This window comes from Trachypithecus francoisi, unplaced genomic scaffold (genome assembly GCF_009764315.1).
Source record: "Trachypithecus francoisi isolate TF-2019V2 unplaced genomic scaffold, Tfra_2.0 Lachesis_group12, whole genome shotgun sequence".
Taxonomy (NCBI): domain Eukaryota; kingdom Metazoa; phylum Chordata; class Mammalia; order Primates; family Cercopithecidae; genus Trachypithecus; species Trachypithecus francoisi.
The window spans coordinates 47815384-47831504 of record NW_022681457.1 but is presented as its reverse complement, the minus strand read 5'-3'; the positions used below and the strand labels follow the sequence as shown (position 1 = coordinate 47831504).

The window sequence follows — 16121 nt, the reverse complement described above, 5'->3', positions numbered from 1 at the left end:
TTTATTCAGCCTTACAGACTGTGATTCTATAAAATATTTTTGTTCATTTGTGAATTCAGTGAGGTTTTTGTGTACCTTCTGTAAGCCAAGAGCTCTACTAAACATTAGGGATACAGAGGGATACAGTGAGGAACAAGACTACCAAGTTTCCTGATCCTCAAATGTTATAATCTAATGAAGAAGACTGACAGATTAAAACATCACTGCAGACTGTGATAATGCAATAATGGAAATAAACATAGTAATGAAAGAGAATAACTGATGATGGGTAGAAAAGTCTACTAGTTAAAGATAGAGAACATATTTCAGCTAGGGTAGTGAGAGAAGGCTTCTCTGAATAGGGGACAGTTATATTGAGACATGAAGAATAAAAAGGAACCCATCATGCAAAGAACTGTGGGAAGATTCTTCAAGACAGATGAAGCAGCAAGGGCCGAGATATAGAGGTGAGAATGAGCTAAGTATTTTGAGAAAACTGAAAGGAAGCTATTACAGCTGCAGCATAATAAATAGTGAAAAGTTGTTTGAGATGAGCTTGAAGAAATAGGAAGTAGATCATGAGGGACTTTTTAAGCTATGATAAGAAATCTGGGTTTTATTCAAAGTGTGGTTAGTGTTATTGGCTATCTCAAGAAATGAAACAAATCACAGGAAAAGAACAAAATAAATTTCATTTAGAAAAGCACATCATACGCCAAGACAATTCAATGAGAGAAAGAATGGTCTTTTCACCAAATGGTGCTGGAACAACTGGATAACCACATGCAAAAGAATAAACTTGAACCCTTCCTTATGCTACAGAAAAAATGAACTCAAAATGAGTCATAGACCTAAATGTAAGAGCTAAAACTGTAAAAGTCTTAGAAGAAAACATAGGAGTATGTCTTCATGATAAATTGGACTTCATTAAAATTAAAAGCTTTTTGGTTCATAGGACACAATCAGGAAAGTAAAATGTCAACCCACATAATGGGAGAAAATATTTGAAAATCATATATGATAAGGGACTCATATCCAGAATATATTAACAATATGATAATAAGATAGCATAAATGAAAAATGGATAGACTTAAATATCGAAAGAAGATATACAAATGGCTAAAAAGTACATGAAAAGATGCTCAATATCATTACAAATATCAGGAAAATGCAAATAAAAACCACAGTGAGGTACCACTTCATACCTACTAGGATGGTTAGTGTTAATGAGGATATAGAGAAATTGGAACCGTTATACATTGCTGATGAGATATAAAATCTGCAGTTTCTTTGTAAACCACTTTGTCAGTTCTGCAAAATGTTAAACATGGACTTAACATATGACCCAGCAATTCCACTTCTAGGTATATATGTCCAAGAGAATTGCGTTTAAACAAAAACTTGTACATGAATTTTCACAGCACATGATTCATAAGAGCCAGAAAGTAGAAACAACCCAAATGGGCATCACCTGATGAATTAATAAATAACATGTGAAATATTGTTTGACAATAAAAAGAATGATGTACTAGTACATGGTACAACATGGATGAACCTTGAAAACATTATGCTAAATGAAAGAAACAATTCGCTAGAAACCACATATTGTACTTTTTTTTTTTTTTGAGACGGAGTCTTGCTCTGTCACCCAGGCCAGAGTGCAGTGGCATGATCTCGGCTCACTGCAAGCTCCGCCTTCCGGGTTCACGACATTCTCCTGCTTCAGCCTCCCGAGTAGCTGGAACTACAGGTACCTGCCACCACGCCCGGCTAATTTTTTGTATTTTTAGTAGAGACTGGGTTTCACCGTGTTAGCCAGGTTGGTCTCGATCTCTCTGCCTCCCAAAGAGCTGGGGTTACAGGTGTGAGCCACTGCACCCGGCCCACATATTGTACTTTTATAGGAAATATCATAAACAGGCAAATCTATACATACAGAAAGTGGATTACTAGTTGCCTAGGGCTACAGGGGTTAGAAAGAAATGGGGAGTGACTTCTTATGATAATGAGATTTTTGGCCGGGCGCGGTGGCTCAAGCCTGTAATCCCAGCACTTTGGGAGGCCGAGACGGGCGGATCACGAGGTAGGAGATCGAGACCATCCTGGCTAACACAGTGAAACCCCGTCTCTGCTAAAAAATACAAAAAACTAGCCGGGCGAGGTGGCGGGCGCCTGTAGTCCCAGCTACGAGGGAGGCTGAGGCAGGAGAATGGCGTGAACCCGGGAGGCGGAGCTTGCAGGGAGCTGAGATTGCGCCACTGCACTCAAGCCTGGGCGACAGAGCGAGACTCCATCTCAGAAAAAAAAAAGATAATGAGATTTTCGGGGGGAGTGAGGAAAATGTTCTAAAACTGATTTTGGTGATGGTTGTTCAACTATGTGAATATACTAAAAATCGTCAAATTGTACACATTAAATGAGCACATAATTCATATACATGATATGTGGATATCATGTATGAATATATACATATTGTGACTGCCACATGTGTAAATGTGAATTATTCCTCAATAAGTCTGTTTTAAAAAATAGATTTGATGTGATACTTCTGAGACAAAACAGCTACTTTCTCAAAGTCTAAAATAGGGAGTCCCAACTGGTTCCTCTATTTTATTAGTAAGCAACAGCAAGCTGACTATTCTCAATCAACATGACATAGATAAATGACATATATAAATTGTATAAAATAGCATTTTTAAAAAGATGGGGTCTTCCTATGTTGCCCAGGCTGGACGTAAACTCCTGGGCCCAAGGAATTCTCCTGCCTCAGCCTCCCAAATAGCTGGGACTGTAGGCACACACCAAAAAAATAGCATTCTTCTTTCTGTAATTATTGAATAAATCAATTTTATCATGTACATTGTAAAAAAAAAAGTTGCTATTTTTCCTATATGCCCTGGAAACCTCTGGATACACAAATGGGTTGCAGTGGGCAATGTTCACTTTTAAAAACCAACATTTTGGAGCAAAATATTATTTACACATTTCAGGAAAAGCACTAAAATAAACCAGCCTACTAGCAGTGGAAATTTACACTTCCTCCTAAAAAAATATAGCAACAACATATCCTTCAAGAGAAAAATACTGAACAAATAACCAGGGGGTTCTTTCTGATTATAATAACAAGAAAATACCATATAGAAAAAGGCAACCCCTTTTCTCATACATAATGGGTTCTTTACATATGTGCAGAAGTTTATTCATATGTTCTGTTCCCTAGAAGCTAAAAAATATTAAAATCTCTCACTATACTTTGCCTTTTACTCACAAACCTTGGTTTTACTTTCGACATTTAATGCATGTTCTTTAAAATGTTATTTTCTTACAAGTGAATACGTAATAGATTAGCTTACTGTCTGATTAGGGCTAATTATTTTCAACTTTGGGCATACATTCTGTCACTCATTTATTGATTCATTAAATATTTATTAAGCCAGGCACAGTTATAAATGTTAATGTTACAGCAGTGAACAAAACAGACAAGGTTCATGCTGTCATGAAATTTATAGGAATTTGTATTCTAATGTGGGAAGACAATTTGAACATGAGTGATAATTCTGGTAGTGATAAGTGCTGTGAAGGAAATAAAGATTGAGTGCAGTGATTCATGCCTATAAACCTGGCACTTTGGGAGGCTGAGATGGGAGGATCACTTGAGCCCTGGAGTTCAAGACCACCCTGGGCAACATAAAGAAACCCCCATCTCTACCAAAAAAATTTAAAAGTTTGCTGGGTGTGGTGGCTTACACCTGTGGTCCCAGCTACTTTAGAGGCTGGGGTGGGAGCATCTGCTTGAGATTGCTGGGAGGTCAAGGCTGCAGTGAGGCATGATCATGCCACTGCACTCCAGCCTAGTGACAGAGCAAGACTGTCGAAAAGAAAGAAAAGAAAAAAAAGAAAGAAAGAAAGAAAGAAGAAAGAAAGAAAGAAAGAAAGAAAGAAAGAAAGAAAGAAAGAGAGAGAGAAAGGAAAGGAAAAAAAGAGGGAGGGAAGGAAGGAAGGAAGGAAGGAGGGAAAAGATAGAGAGAAAAGGGAAAGAAGGGCAGGGAAGGAGGGAGAGAAGAAGGGCAGGGAAGGAGGGAGGGAAGAAGAGAAGGGAAGGAGGGAGGAGGGAGGGAGAGAGGGAGGGAGGAAGGAAGGAAGGAAGGAAGAGAGGGAGGGAGGGAGGGAGAAAATATGTTACTGGGATGTGGAGTGACTAGGTAAAGGAGTTACTATTTGGGGTGATCACAGAAGTACTACCTGAGGCTGCACTGAGACAGGCACCTAAGCATAGAGAAAGCCACCTATGTGATTATCTGAGGGAAAGAGATTTCTAAATACAGGGAATATGTAATGCAAAGGCCCTAAGGCAGAAGGGGTCTTGATCTATTTTATAAAAAAGGAAAGAAAAAAATGGAAAAGAGCCCTGTATCTAGATTATAGTAAATAATTGGAAAACATGATGTCAGAGAAATGGTAGGAGTCAGATCATAGGGTATTATAGACCATGATAGGAGGTTTAGTGATTATTCTCATTGCAATGGACAGTCATGTGGAAGGTTTTGAACAGGGAGAAGGGTATGATTAAAATTGTTAGTGATTATTTGGGCTATTGTGAAGAAGTGGACTATGGGGTTAAAAGTGGACCAAACCACTTATAAAGCTTTGGCAGTAGTCTAGATGAAAAATGATGGTGGCTTGGAATGAGAAAACACAGTGATAGTGAATAATGATCAGATTCAAGACATATTTTAGAGGCATAGCTGACTGAATTTGCTCCTGGTTTAGATGTTGAGAAGATGGGATAAAGTAATAAATAATAAACCCTAGATTTTAGCCTGAGCAACTAAATGGATGATCATGCCATTAAATGTGTAACAGAGCAACAAATTTGTACTTAGAGATATGCAAATATGTAACTTATTTATTTCTGGCTCATCTGCTTTTCCTCACAAGCTCCTACTTACTGATTAGTGGAATGCAGTGGGGTCGGGGGGCGGATGGCAGCAGGCAAAGAGAAAATTTAAAATCTGATGCAGTGGAATGCTTAATCTAATCATATAAAGTAGTAGTTTCTTCAGGTGCTCAGACTTGAGTCCTTGACCTTTCTCTTTTACTCCTTTCCAGCATTGAGTCTATGTGTCTTGTGATGGCAAGGATGAGGATGCCTTGGATATTGATGCAGTTGTTATTCATGCTAATTGGGACAGGGTGATCTTCCCTCACTGCCTACCCTGATGGTTTCTGGTGATGATGTTTGCGTCTAGTAATTTTCTCTTTTTTTTGGAGAAGAGGGTTCCCTTGCTGAACTGGTCTCACATCAGGTCCCACTAATTTCTATAGATGTCTCTGAGGTCTGCTGTGGTCCTTATTCAGTACTAGCCAAGGAAACCTGCTCTTCAGCCCTTATTGTAGAGCTATATATTCCTAGAGTAGTGATCACCCCGTTCCCACCACGAACTTCCCAGCTGTTTCTGAGTTGCCATCTACATCATATAGGAATCAAAGAGTAGCTCAGGAAAAGGTAACCATATGGTCTTCCTCATTTTGACTTTGTTGAGTAACCATATTGACAGGGCTACACACCAGGTGATATCTACAGAAGATACCTTTCCAAATTCCAAATGAGTAGCTGGGAGCAAAGACCTCTCTCTGACAAAACTCAGAAAAAGGAAAATATGTCTCTCTCTCCTCTTTTGCCTTCCCACATTCTCCTGGAGCCAAAACAAGCAAACAAAACCTCTGTGCTTGTCTTTACTTCCCCTATATCATATCCTCATCCTTCCAACATCTAGTAAAAGCCTTATAGTAATACATGGAAAGTGTCTTCTCTATCACAGGACAGCTTTGTGTGCTAGGTGCTCCAGACTCAACTTGTGAAATGTTAAAAGTTGGAAACAAGGAAAATAGAAAAATACTATTTTAAGGCATTCAGCCTTTGGGCATACAGACACCTGAGGCTGAACAAAGTCCTCATATTCAAAGAGGCAAGAAAGAAAACCATTTTACTAATTTTCAAATTTTGCCTCATTACAGTGGAGGTGGGGAAGAGTAGGAGGAAAGCAGTTTAGGATTAGGAGGAGGGATTTTGAGACTTTGGCTTTGGGTGCATAAAGTTTAAGACACCAAGTAGAAATGCAAAGAGCTATCATTAGGTAGGGTAATCAGAAGGTCAGTGATGGAGTGAGAACAGGTGATATAATTCAGGAATCATTAGAATACAAATCTCTCAAAACTCTACCATTAAATGGAAATTAATCAGTCTGCTCCTGAAACTTTTGGGTAAACAATGAAATTAAAGCAGAAATCAAGAAATTCTTTGAAACTAATGAAAACCATGATACGATATACAAAAATCTCTGGGATACAGCTAAAGCAGTGTTAAGAGGAAAGTTTATAGCACTAAATACCTACATTAAAAAGTTAGAAAAATATCTGATTAACAGCATAACGTCGCACCTAGAGGAACTAGAGAAACAGGAGCAAAACAACCCAAAAGCTGAAATAACCAAAATCAGAGCTGAACTGAACAAAATGGAGGTGAGAATAAAGCATACAAAAGATCAACGAAACCAAAACTTCATTTATTGAAAAACATAAAAGATCAACAAAACCAAAACTTCATTTATTGAAAGAATAAATAAGATTTATAGACCACTAGCTAGACTGATAAAGAAAAACAGGGAGATGATCCAAATAAACACATTCAGAAATGACAAAGGGTATGTTACCATCAATACCACAGAAATACAAAAAACCTCAGAGACTGTTATGAACACCTCTCTGCACACAAACCAGAAAACCTAGAAGAAATTCCTAAATTCCTGGGAACATACAACCTCCCAAGACTGAACCAGGAAGAAACTGAAACCCTGAACAGACCAATAATGAGTTCTGAAATTGAATCAGTAATTTAGAAACCTACCAACCAGAAAAAGCCTAGGATCAGATTGACAGCCTTATTCTACCAGAGATATAAGGAAGAGCTTGTACCAATCCTACTGAAACCATTCCAAAAAATTGAGTAAGAGGAATTCCTCCCTTATTCATTATATGAGGCCAGCATCATTCTGATATACAACAAAAAGAGAAGACTTCAGGTCAGTATCCCTGTTGAACATAGATGCAAAAATCTGTAACAAAATACTAGCAAACTGAATGTAGCAGCACATCAAAAAGCTAATCCATCACGATCAAGTAGGCTTTATTCCTGGGATGCAAGATTGGTTCAACATATGCAAATTAACAAATGTGATTCATCACATAAATAGAACTAAAAACAAAAAACATGCAATCATCTTAATAGGTGCAGTAAAAGCTTTCAATAAAATTCAACGTGCCTTCATGTTAACCCTCAACAAACTTGACATTGAAAGTACATACCTCAAAATAATAACTCATCTATGACAAAGCCACAGCCAATGTTACACCTAATAGGCAAAAGCTGGAAGCATTCCCCTTGAGAGATGGAACTCTCACCACTCCTACTTAATATAGTATTGGAACTCTCCATCAGAGCAATCAGACAAGAGAAAGAAGTAAAAGGCATCCAAATAGGAGAAGAGGAAGTCAAACTCTTTTTGCAGATTATATGATTCTATACCTAGAAAACTCCATAGTCTCTGCTCAAAGGCTTCTAGATCTGATAAACAACTTCAGCAAAGTTTCAGAATACAAAATCAATGTACAAAAATTAATAGTATTTCTGTACACCAATAACATCCCAGCTGAGAAACAAATCAAGAATTTAATGCCACTCATAATAGCCACAAAAAGAATAAAATATCTAGGAATATTTGGGAGGCCAAGGCGGGTGGATCACAAGGTTAAGAGATCAAGACCATCCTGGCCAACATGGTGAAACCCCTTCTCTACTAAAAATACAAAAATTAGCTGAGCGTGATGGTGCACACCTGTAGTCCTAGCTACTCAGGAGGCTGAGGCAGGAGAATCGCTTGAACCCAGCGGATGGAGATTGCAGTGAGCCATGATCGCACCACCAGGCACTCCAGCCTGGTGACACAGCGAGACTTCATCTCAAAAACAAACAAACAAACAAACAAACAAAAAAACACCTAGGAATGCAGTAACCAGGAAGGTGAAAGATCTCTACAATTAGAATTACAAGAAACTGCTGAAAGAAATCAGAGACAACACAAACAAATGTAAAAACATTCTATGCTCATGGATAGGAGGAATCAATATTGTTAAGTGGCCATACTTCTCAAAAGCAATTTAAAGACTCAATGCCAGTCCTATCAGAAAAATCAAGAACATTTTTCACAGCATTAGCAAAAGCCATTCTGAAATTCTTATGGAACCAAAAAAGAGCCCAAATAGCCAAAGCAATCCTAAGCAAAAAGAATAAGGCTGGAGGCATCCTACTACCTGACTTCAAACTATACTGCAGGTAACTAAAACAACATTGTACTGGTACAAAAACAGTTACACAGACCAATGAAACAGATTAGAGAACCCAGAAATAAAGCCACACCACTACAACTATCTGATCTTTGACAAAGCTGATAATAACAAGCAATGGGGAAAGTTTACCCTATTCAGTAGATGGTGCTGGGATAACTGGCTAGCTGTATGCAGAAGATTGAAACTGGACCCCTACCTTTTACCATATGCAAAAATCAATTTAAGATGGATTAAATACTGAAATGTAAAACCCAAAACTATAAAAACCTTAGAAGAGAACCTAGGGAATAGTATTCCGGACATCAGCCCTTGCAAATACTTCATGACAAAGATTCCAAAAGCAATTGCATCAAAAACAAAACTTGACAGGTGAACCTAATTAAACTAAAGAGTTTCTGCACAGCAAAAGAAACTGTCAAAAGAGTAAACAGACAACCTAAGGACAGGAGAAAATATTTGCAAATTATGCATCCAACAAAGGTCTAATATCCAGAATCTGTAAAGAACTTAAATCAATAAGCAAAAAACGAACAACCCCACTAAAAATGGGTAAAGGACTTGAACATACACTTCTCAAAAGAGACATACATGTGGCCATCAAGCATATAAAAAAATTCTCAATGTCACTAATCATTAGAGAAATGCAAATCAAAACCACAATGAGAGACCATCTTATACCAGTCAGAATGGCTGTTATTAAAAAGTCAAAAAATAACAGATGCTGGTGAAGTTTCAGAGAAAAGCGAACACTTATACACAGCTAGTGGGAATGTAAATTAGCTCAGCTACTGTGGAAAATAGTCTGGAGATTTCTCAAAGAACTTAAAAAGAACTAGCATTCCACCCAGCAATCCCATTACTGCATATATACCCAAAGGAATATAAACTGTTCTACCATAAAGATGCATGCACATTTATCTTCAGAGCAGCACCATTCACAATAGCAAAGACATGGAATCAACCTAGATCTCCATCAACGGTGGACTGGCTTAAAAAAAAATGTGGTATATATACGTCATGGAATCCTATGCAGCCACAGAAAAAGAACAAGATCATGTCCTTAACAGCAACATGGATGCAGCTAGAGGCCATTATCTTAAGCAAATTAATGTGGGAACAGAAAACCAAATACTACATGTTCTCCATAAGTTGGAGCTAAACCTTGAGTACACATGGACACAAAGAAGGGAGCAATTAACATCAGGGCCTGCTTGAGAGTGAAGGGTGGGAGGAGGGTGAGGATTGAAAAACTGCCTATCGGGTATTATGCTGATTACCTAGGTAACAAAATTATCTGTACACCAAATCCACGTAACACATAATTTACCCACATAACAAATCTGCAAATGTACCCCTTGAACCTAAAATAAAAGTTAGACAGAAAAAAAAAAAACAATAACTCTGGTTACTGTGGCATGCACCTGTACTTCCAGTAACTTGAGAGGCTGAGGTGAGTGGATTGCTTGTTCCTAGGAGTTCAAGTCCTGCCTGGGCATCATAGCAAGACAGTGTGTCTAAATACATAAATAAAAGTGATATACAAAAATAGGTTCCATTCTTTTTCACCAGCAACGAGCAGTTAGATATTTTAAAATGCAATTTCCAACCCAATTAGCCACAAAATTAAGTATCTAGCAATACATCTAAACAAAATATTTGTAAAAATGGTGTGGAAAATTTTTACAATTAAAGAAATTATAATCGTTTATTAAAGAACTAAATAAATTGACAGGTATTTTATATTCACGATAGGAAAACTCAATATTATAAAATTATCAATCTTCTAAATTAGTCAATACATTTAATACAATTTCAGTCAAAATCCTGATGGGATTTTTAATAAAACTTGATTGATAAAAAGTGATTTTAAGATTTGTGTGGAAAACCAAAGGGCCAACATTAAGACAACTTTAAAGAATAAGTTGTGCAGAGGGGGGATGGTTGTGGAGGAGGTGGAAGAGAACTTGACCTATCTAATATAACTTATTATTGAAGCTAGAGTAATTAAATTAGTGTCATACTCATTCACAAATAAACAAACAGACCAATGGAAACTGAAGATAATGTAGAATCAGATATAAGTATATTTTGAAACTTGATTTTTGACAAATTGATTATGCACTACAGATCTATAAGGAAATGAACTATTTAATAAATGTTACTAGTACAATTGGTTATCCAAATGGAAAAAAAAAAATACTCTCCCTCACACAAATGCACACGTGCACGAACACACACAAACACATATCCTGCAAAATTAAATTCCAATTTGATTAAAGGCTTAACTGTTAAAATCGAAATCTTAAAACTCTTGGGAGAACATTTAAGATAATATTTTATGACCTTATAAAGAAAGGGCAAGCAGTAAAGAGTTCTTAAGACAAAGCACTAAAAGAAACAGAAAGAAAATATTAATGACTTTGACTGCATTAAAATTGCAAACTTGTGTTTGCCCAAAATCATAATAAACAAGGTGAGAAAATAAGATACAGGCTGAGAGAAGAGATTTGTGATATATAGAATGAAAAAATATAAGTATGTATAAAAACATGTACATGTAACTCAATAAGGACAACCCAACAACCCAGTAGAATAATGGGCACAAGATAGGAACCAGAAATTCACATATAGATATAGATATCTGATAACTTTATGAGTAGCTATTCATTTTTCCATAATAACCAATAACATAAATTGAAATGATAATATCATTCTGCACCCATTTTAAGTCTCATACAATCAAGCATTACAGGAAATATGGAGTAAGTGGAACTCTTAAACATTGCCATTGAGGATGTAAATTGGCAAAATCACTTTGGAGAACAGTTTGGCAAATATCTGATATGCTTGGAGATGCATATATCCTAAAACCCAGCAGTTCAATTCCAGGATACGTACCCTATAAAAACTCTTGACATGAGCACATAGAGACATGTACAGGGTGTTTATTCCAGCATTGTCTGTAATAGCAAAAGAAAACCACCAAAACTTTAGCCAATGGGAAAAATACTTAAGTTGTGGTTTGATAATAACATGGAGTCCTGTAGCAGTTTTTTTTTGTTTAAGTAAATGAATTAAAGACGCAGTAATTTCAAAACAAAAACGTGTTAAAAAGAAATTTCAGGCCGGGCGCGGTGGCTCAAGCCTGTAATCCCAGCACTTTGGGAGGCCGAGACGGGCGGATCACGAGGTCAGGAGATCGAGACCATCCTGGCTAACATGGTGAAACCCCGTCTCTACTAAAAAAATACAAAAAATTAGCCGGGCGAGGTGGCGGGCGCCTGTAGTCCCAGCTACTCGGGAGGCTGAGGCGAGAGAATGGCGTAAACCCGGGAGGCGGAGCTTGCAGTGAGCTGAGATCTGGCCACTGCACTCCAGCCTGGGCGACAGAGCAAGACTCCGTCTCAAAAAAAAAAAAAAAAAAAAAAAAGAAATTTCAGGAGAACACATAAAGTATAATACTGCTTTTTTTAAATTTTTAAAGATGTAAAATAACTACATATTGTTTGGGGATGCAAATGGAGTAAAATTATTAAGAAATGTGTGGGAACAATAAAATTCAAGACAATGGCTACACCTGAGTAGAGAAAAAGGGTGATGAGTTTGGAAATTATGTGTTTAATGTGGGGCTTCAATTATATGTGTGTATATATATGTGTATATATATACACACACACATATACATTCACATATATTGGTTCTATCTCTTAAAGTAGATGGTAGGTAAATGGGCTTTCATTGTACCCTTTGGCGTCTTTACATGTACTTAAATATTGTGTAATACACTTCTAATAAACAGCAGAGGTTAATAACTACTAACATATTTTGAGCTCTTCATTATAAGTCTAGTTTTTCTAAACTTTCTAAACTTTACATGCATTCTCTCGTTTGCTCTTAGTCTTTGAAGAGGTTCTTTTATACCTCTTTTATTTAACAGGAATCTGAGGCCTTTAGAAATTAAATAATCTACCTATGGCCATACAGGTGTTAGGTGCCAGAGCCAGAATATGAAATGGGAGCAGTCTGACTTTTAAAAGCTCACACCTTTAATCTCTGTGAAGATTAATCAGCCTCTTTTTGAAAGGCCTCATTAACTTCAAAGAATTCTTCATGCTAGTGCAACTACCATTTCTACCTCTGGATGCAGCTATAACTACAGCAATAGAGCACAACAGTTTTGGCCTCTAAATTCAGTGATTTTCTGAAGCTAGAAGAGCGTTTGCTCAGGAGCATAGGGCATGAGTCATTTCCTTAGGTATCTGTTTATTCGTTCAACAAATATTTATCTAGAGCCTACATAGCACAGTGGTAAACCACAAGTTATTTCTTGTCTACATCATTTTTGCAGTTTGCCAAGCTTTTGGGACACAAATTTGAGATTTCCATTTTCATTTCCAGCGATTGCAGGGAATGTTGTGATTAATTATTAGCCATTTTAGAACTTGCGACCTGGCTTACTGTGGAACTCACTTAAGCCTAACCATTGTTTACCTGAAAATTCACATGGTACCCCACGTTTACTTAAAAAAAAAAAAAAAAAAAAAAAAAAAGTGTATCTTGAAAAATTTTAATCTACTTTTAGCTAAACAAAGGACAAATTGAAATGAAAATATTATTTTTAAGTTTTATGTGATTACCTCCTTTTTCTCTCCGTATTTCCTTCTTTTTTTCCCCACAGACCAAAGAATATCTCTTTAACTCTTTCTACTCCAGTGAGATTTTGAGATTTTCCTTGACCACATACTAGATACCTTGAAATTTTCCTTGACCATATACTACATGTATTTTATACTCTGTACTTCCTTTTGTATGTGTGTGGAGACTTCATTGGATAGGCAGGAGTTCTGTACTTTCCACAAGATGCTGAGCTCCCAGTAGCTGATAGAAATGCTGAAATTGATCCATTTGGGTTTATACTTGTTTATTTTTGTTAAACATTTTTTACAGCCTGTGACATAGAAGGCATGGGTTAACTTTAATTACACTCTCTGTAGTTAAAATGGGTATACTGAATCTAAGTAAAGTTCCACCTAGAATAATGAACAGTGTAATTACGACTGTCTTGGCCAGTTTGTGCATGTGAACTTTATAGCTAATAACAGCTGTGCCTCTAAGTCATTGTGACCTCTTTTCAAATGATACAAACCTAATAATGTGGAAAGTAGCCCTCATTTTTACTTCTCGTCCAATCCAATCCAGTGATTATCTGATAGAAGTATTCAAATACTCCATCTCCTCTTTTCTTTAATCATTTATTTCCTTTTTTATATTGAATATTTTAGGGACCTGAAGGAATTGTGGGAATTCCAGGGCAAAGAGGTCATCCAGGAAAAAAGGTAATTTTTTACATTTTCTTATGCAAGTTTTCTTTCTTCTGATGTATCCAGAGCTCCATAGACTGCTGTAATGTTTTTATTTGGACTAGATAGTAAAGTGGTAAATAATTATACATGTTGCTTTAAAAGATACATTTATATAAATTAATATTTAATCTCAGTTAGGAGTACTTATTATCTTGATTATTTGAAGGCAAATTTTCCGTTTTGTAGTTTGTAGAAAATCTTGGCTTTTCTTTCTTTCTCTTGTTTGCCAGAAATTCTTTTAGTAGACCATGGGCAAGAAGAAAGATAAAAGGAAAATACTATACCATTTGTGCTATTCAATAACAACTTTAGTAAAGTATTTGAGGGAAAAGAATGTAACTATAATTATTTGTTGTTAATGTGTTTTTCTAAGTTGATTTTATTTTTTCCATATATTAAGAACTTCAAATCAAGAATATTTTTATTTGCTTACTTTATATTTTACTAATAATTGGTTGTATTTATAAAATTTTAATACATTATAATGAAAATTTATATTTATATAAATATGGAATCAATAGTCTATTCAAGTATTGATGAAACATAAAAATGGTTTTCCCATTGGACTATGACAGTTTTGAATTATTTATTGTAATTAACTTCAAGTCACACATATTTTGATTTCCAGAATCCAATTCTAGCATTTCTGCTGATATATACCTAGTCAGTCTTTCTCAGAATTTTTAGACAGTAGATAGGGATAATAAATAATGAAGAGAAACTAATGAGGTAACATTTAATTGCCATTCTTATCCATTCAAAATAATTTCAATATTGAAGTTTTTTTCATCATATAGAGTGTTATGTCTAAAATCAACATTAATAGTGAGACAGTGCAAGTCTTTGTATAATAACAACCTGCACCACTGGAAAAATAAAATAAAGCCTCTTAACTGTTATAAATCCCAAAAATTTCCTGTCCAACTGTGTTCACAGTAGTTTTTCTTTGTATCTTCTTGCTTATCAGTAATAGAACAGGTTGGTTCTCACTTAAGAAATGAAAAATAACACAGTGTTATTTAAGAGCAGCTATATTTTGGTGCTAAAGAAAGGTCAGTTTGTCGGCCAGGTGTGGTGGCTCACACCTGTAATCCCAGCACTTTGGGAGGCCAAGGTGGAAGGATCACTTGAGGTCAGGAGATCGAAACCAGCCTGGCCAACATGGTGAAACCCTGTCTCTACTAAAAATACAGAAAAATTAGCCAGGCATGGTGGCGGGTGCCTGTAATCCCAGCTACTTGGGAGGCTGAGGCAGGAGAATTGCTTGAACTTGGGGGCAGAGGTTGCAGTGAGCCGAGATCACACCACTGCACTCTAGCCTACGTGATAGAGTGAGACTGAGTCTCAAAAAACAACAACAACAAAAAAGAAAGGTCAGTTTGTCTAATAGAAAGCAGAAGACAATTAGTTTTCAGAAAGATGTAAAATGATGTAAAAATGTTACAGATTTTTCAAGGCGCACTCCAGGCCAATGAGTGATGGTCCTGAATGTACAGAACTGCACACTGGAGCTCTTTTTGTATTGAACAGACCTTGTTGCATTGAAATTCTCTATAGAAACAGACTTTTCAAAGACCTTATGATTTCTTATAGTAACAATACATACATGCATATTTACATACATATATAGCAAAATTCGAAAGTTAAAAAAAAAATGGTTATCTGGAATTCAGCATGAGCACCAGATAGCCCCTGCTTGTTTAGTCAAAAATTTTTTTTATCTTTTTCCAAAATTACTTTTATTTTTTAAAATAACTTATGTGGTGATGGCATGTTATTATTGTTAGTGGTGATCTGTAATACTGTTAACCAAATATTCCTCAGGAGCTATTCAGGAATATGATATAGTTAATTAATCTAAGTATAAATTTTTTTCTTACGTTTTCTCTTAATTATGTCATCCACAGGGTGATAAAGGACAAATAGGACCCACAGGAGAAGTTGGAAGCAGAGGTTCTCCTGGAAAAATTGGGAAAAGTGGTCCTAAGGGTGCCAGAGGAACTAGAGGTGCTGTGGTCAGTATTTGATTTGCTTCCAGAAGTGAGTCACTGTGGATGGGAAAGAAATGTATCCATGCCCTTAAAGTTTCATCCCTTGATTAGCTTTACAGAGAAGGCAATAGTTCCATTGAAAATAATCTACCTCCATGGGATGTGGAGAATTGTAAGCATTCCACAGTACTTAAATGGCTTAGTGGTTTCTGGACATGAAAAAGGAAAGAGAAAAAAAAATGAAAATGGAAATAAAATATGAAATGAGGTTTTAAAAAATAAGATTATAACTCCTAACCAAAGTAGGAAATTTTATATGGCCAGCACTTAAAATTGGGATTTAGTATCTGTATAAAACTATGCTGTCATGGTTGACAAATTG

The 16121-nt window shown here is 36.3% G+C and overlaps 1 protein-coding gene across 1 annotated transcript in view; it reads left to right on the top strand.

Moving 5' to 3' along the window:
- COL24A1 (collagen type XXIV alpha 1 chain) overlaps positions 1 to 16121 on the top strand; it is a 388650-nt gene that overhangs the window by 270074 nt on the left and 102455 nt on the right. Inside the window, exons 38-39 of the mRNA XM_033225467.1 lie at positions 13668 to 13721; positions 15656 to 15763. Coding sequence (XP_033081358.1) covers positions 13668 to 13721; positions 15656 to 15763 — 162 coding nt within the window. The remainder of the gene's footprint in view (positions 1 to 13667; positions 13722 to 15655; positions 15764 to 16121) is intronic.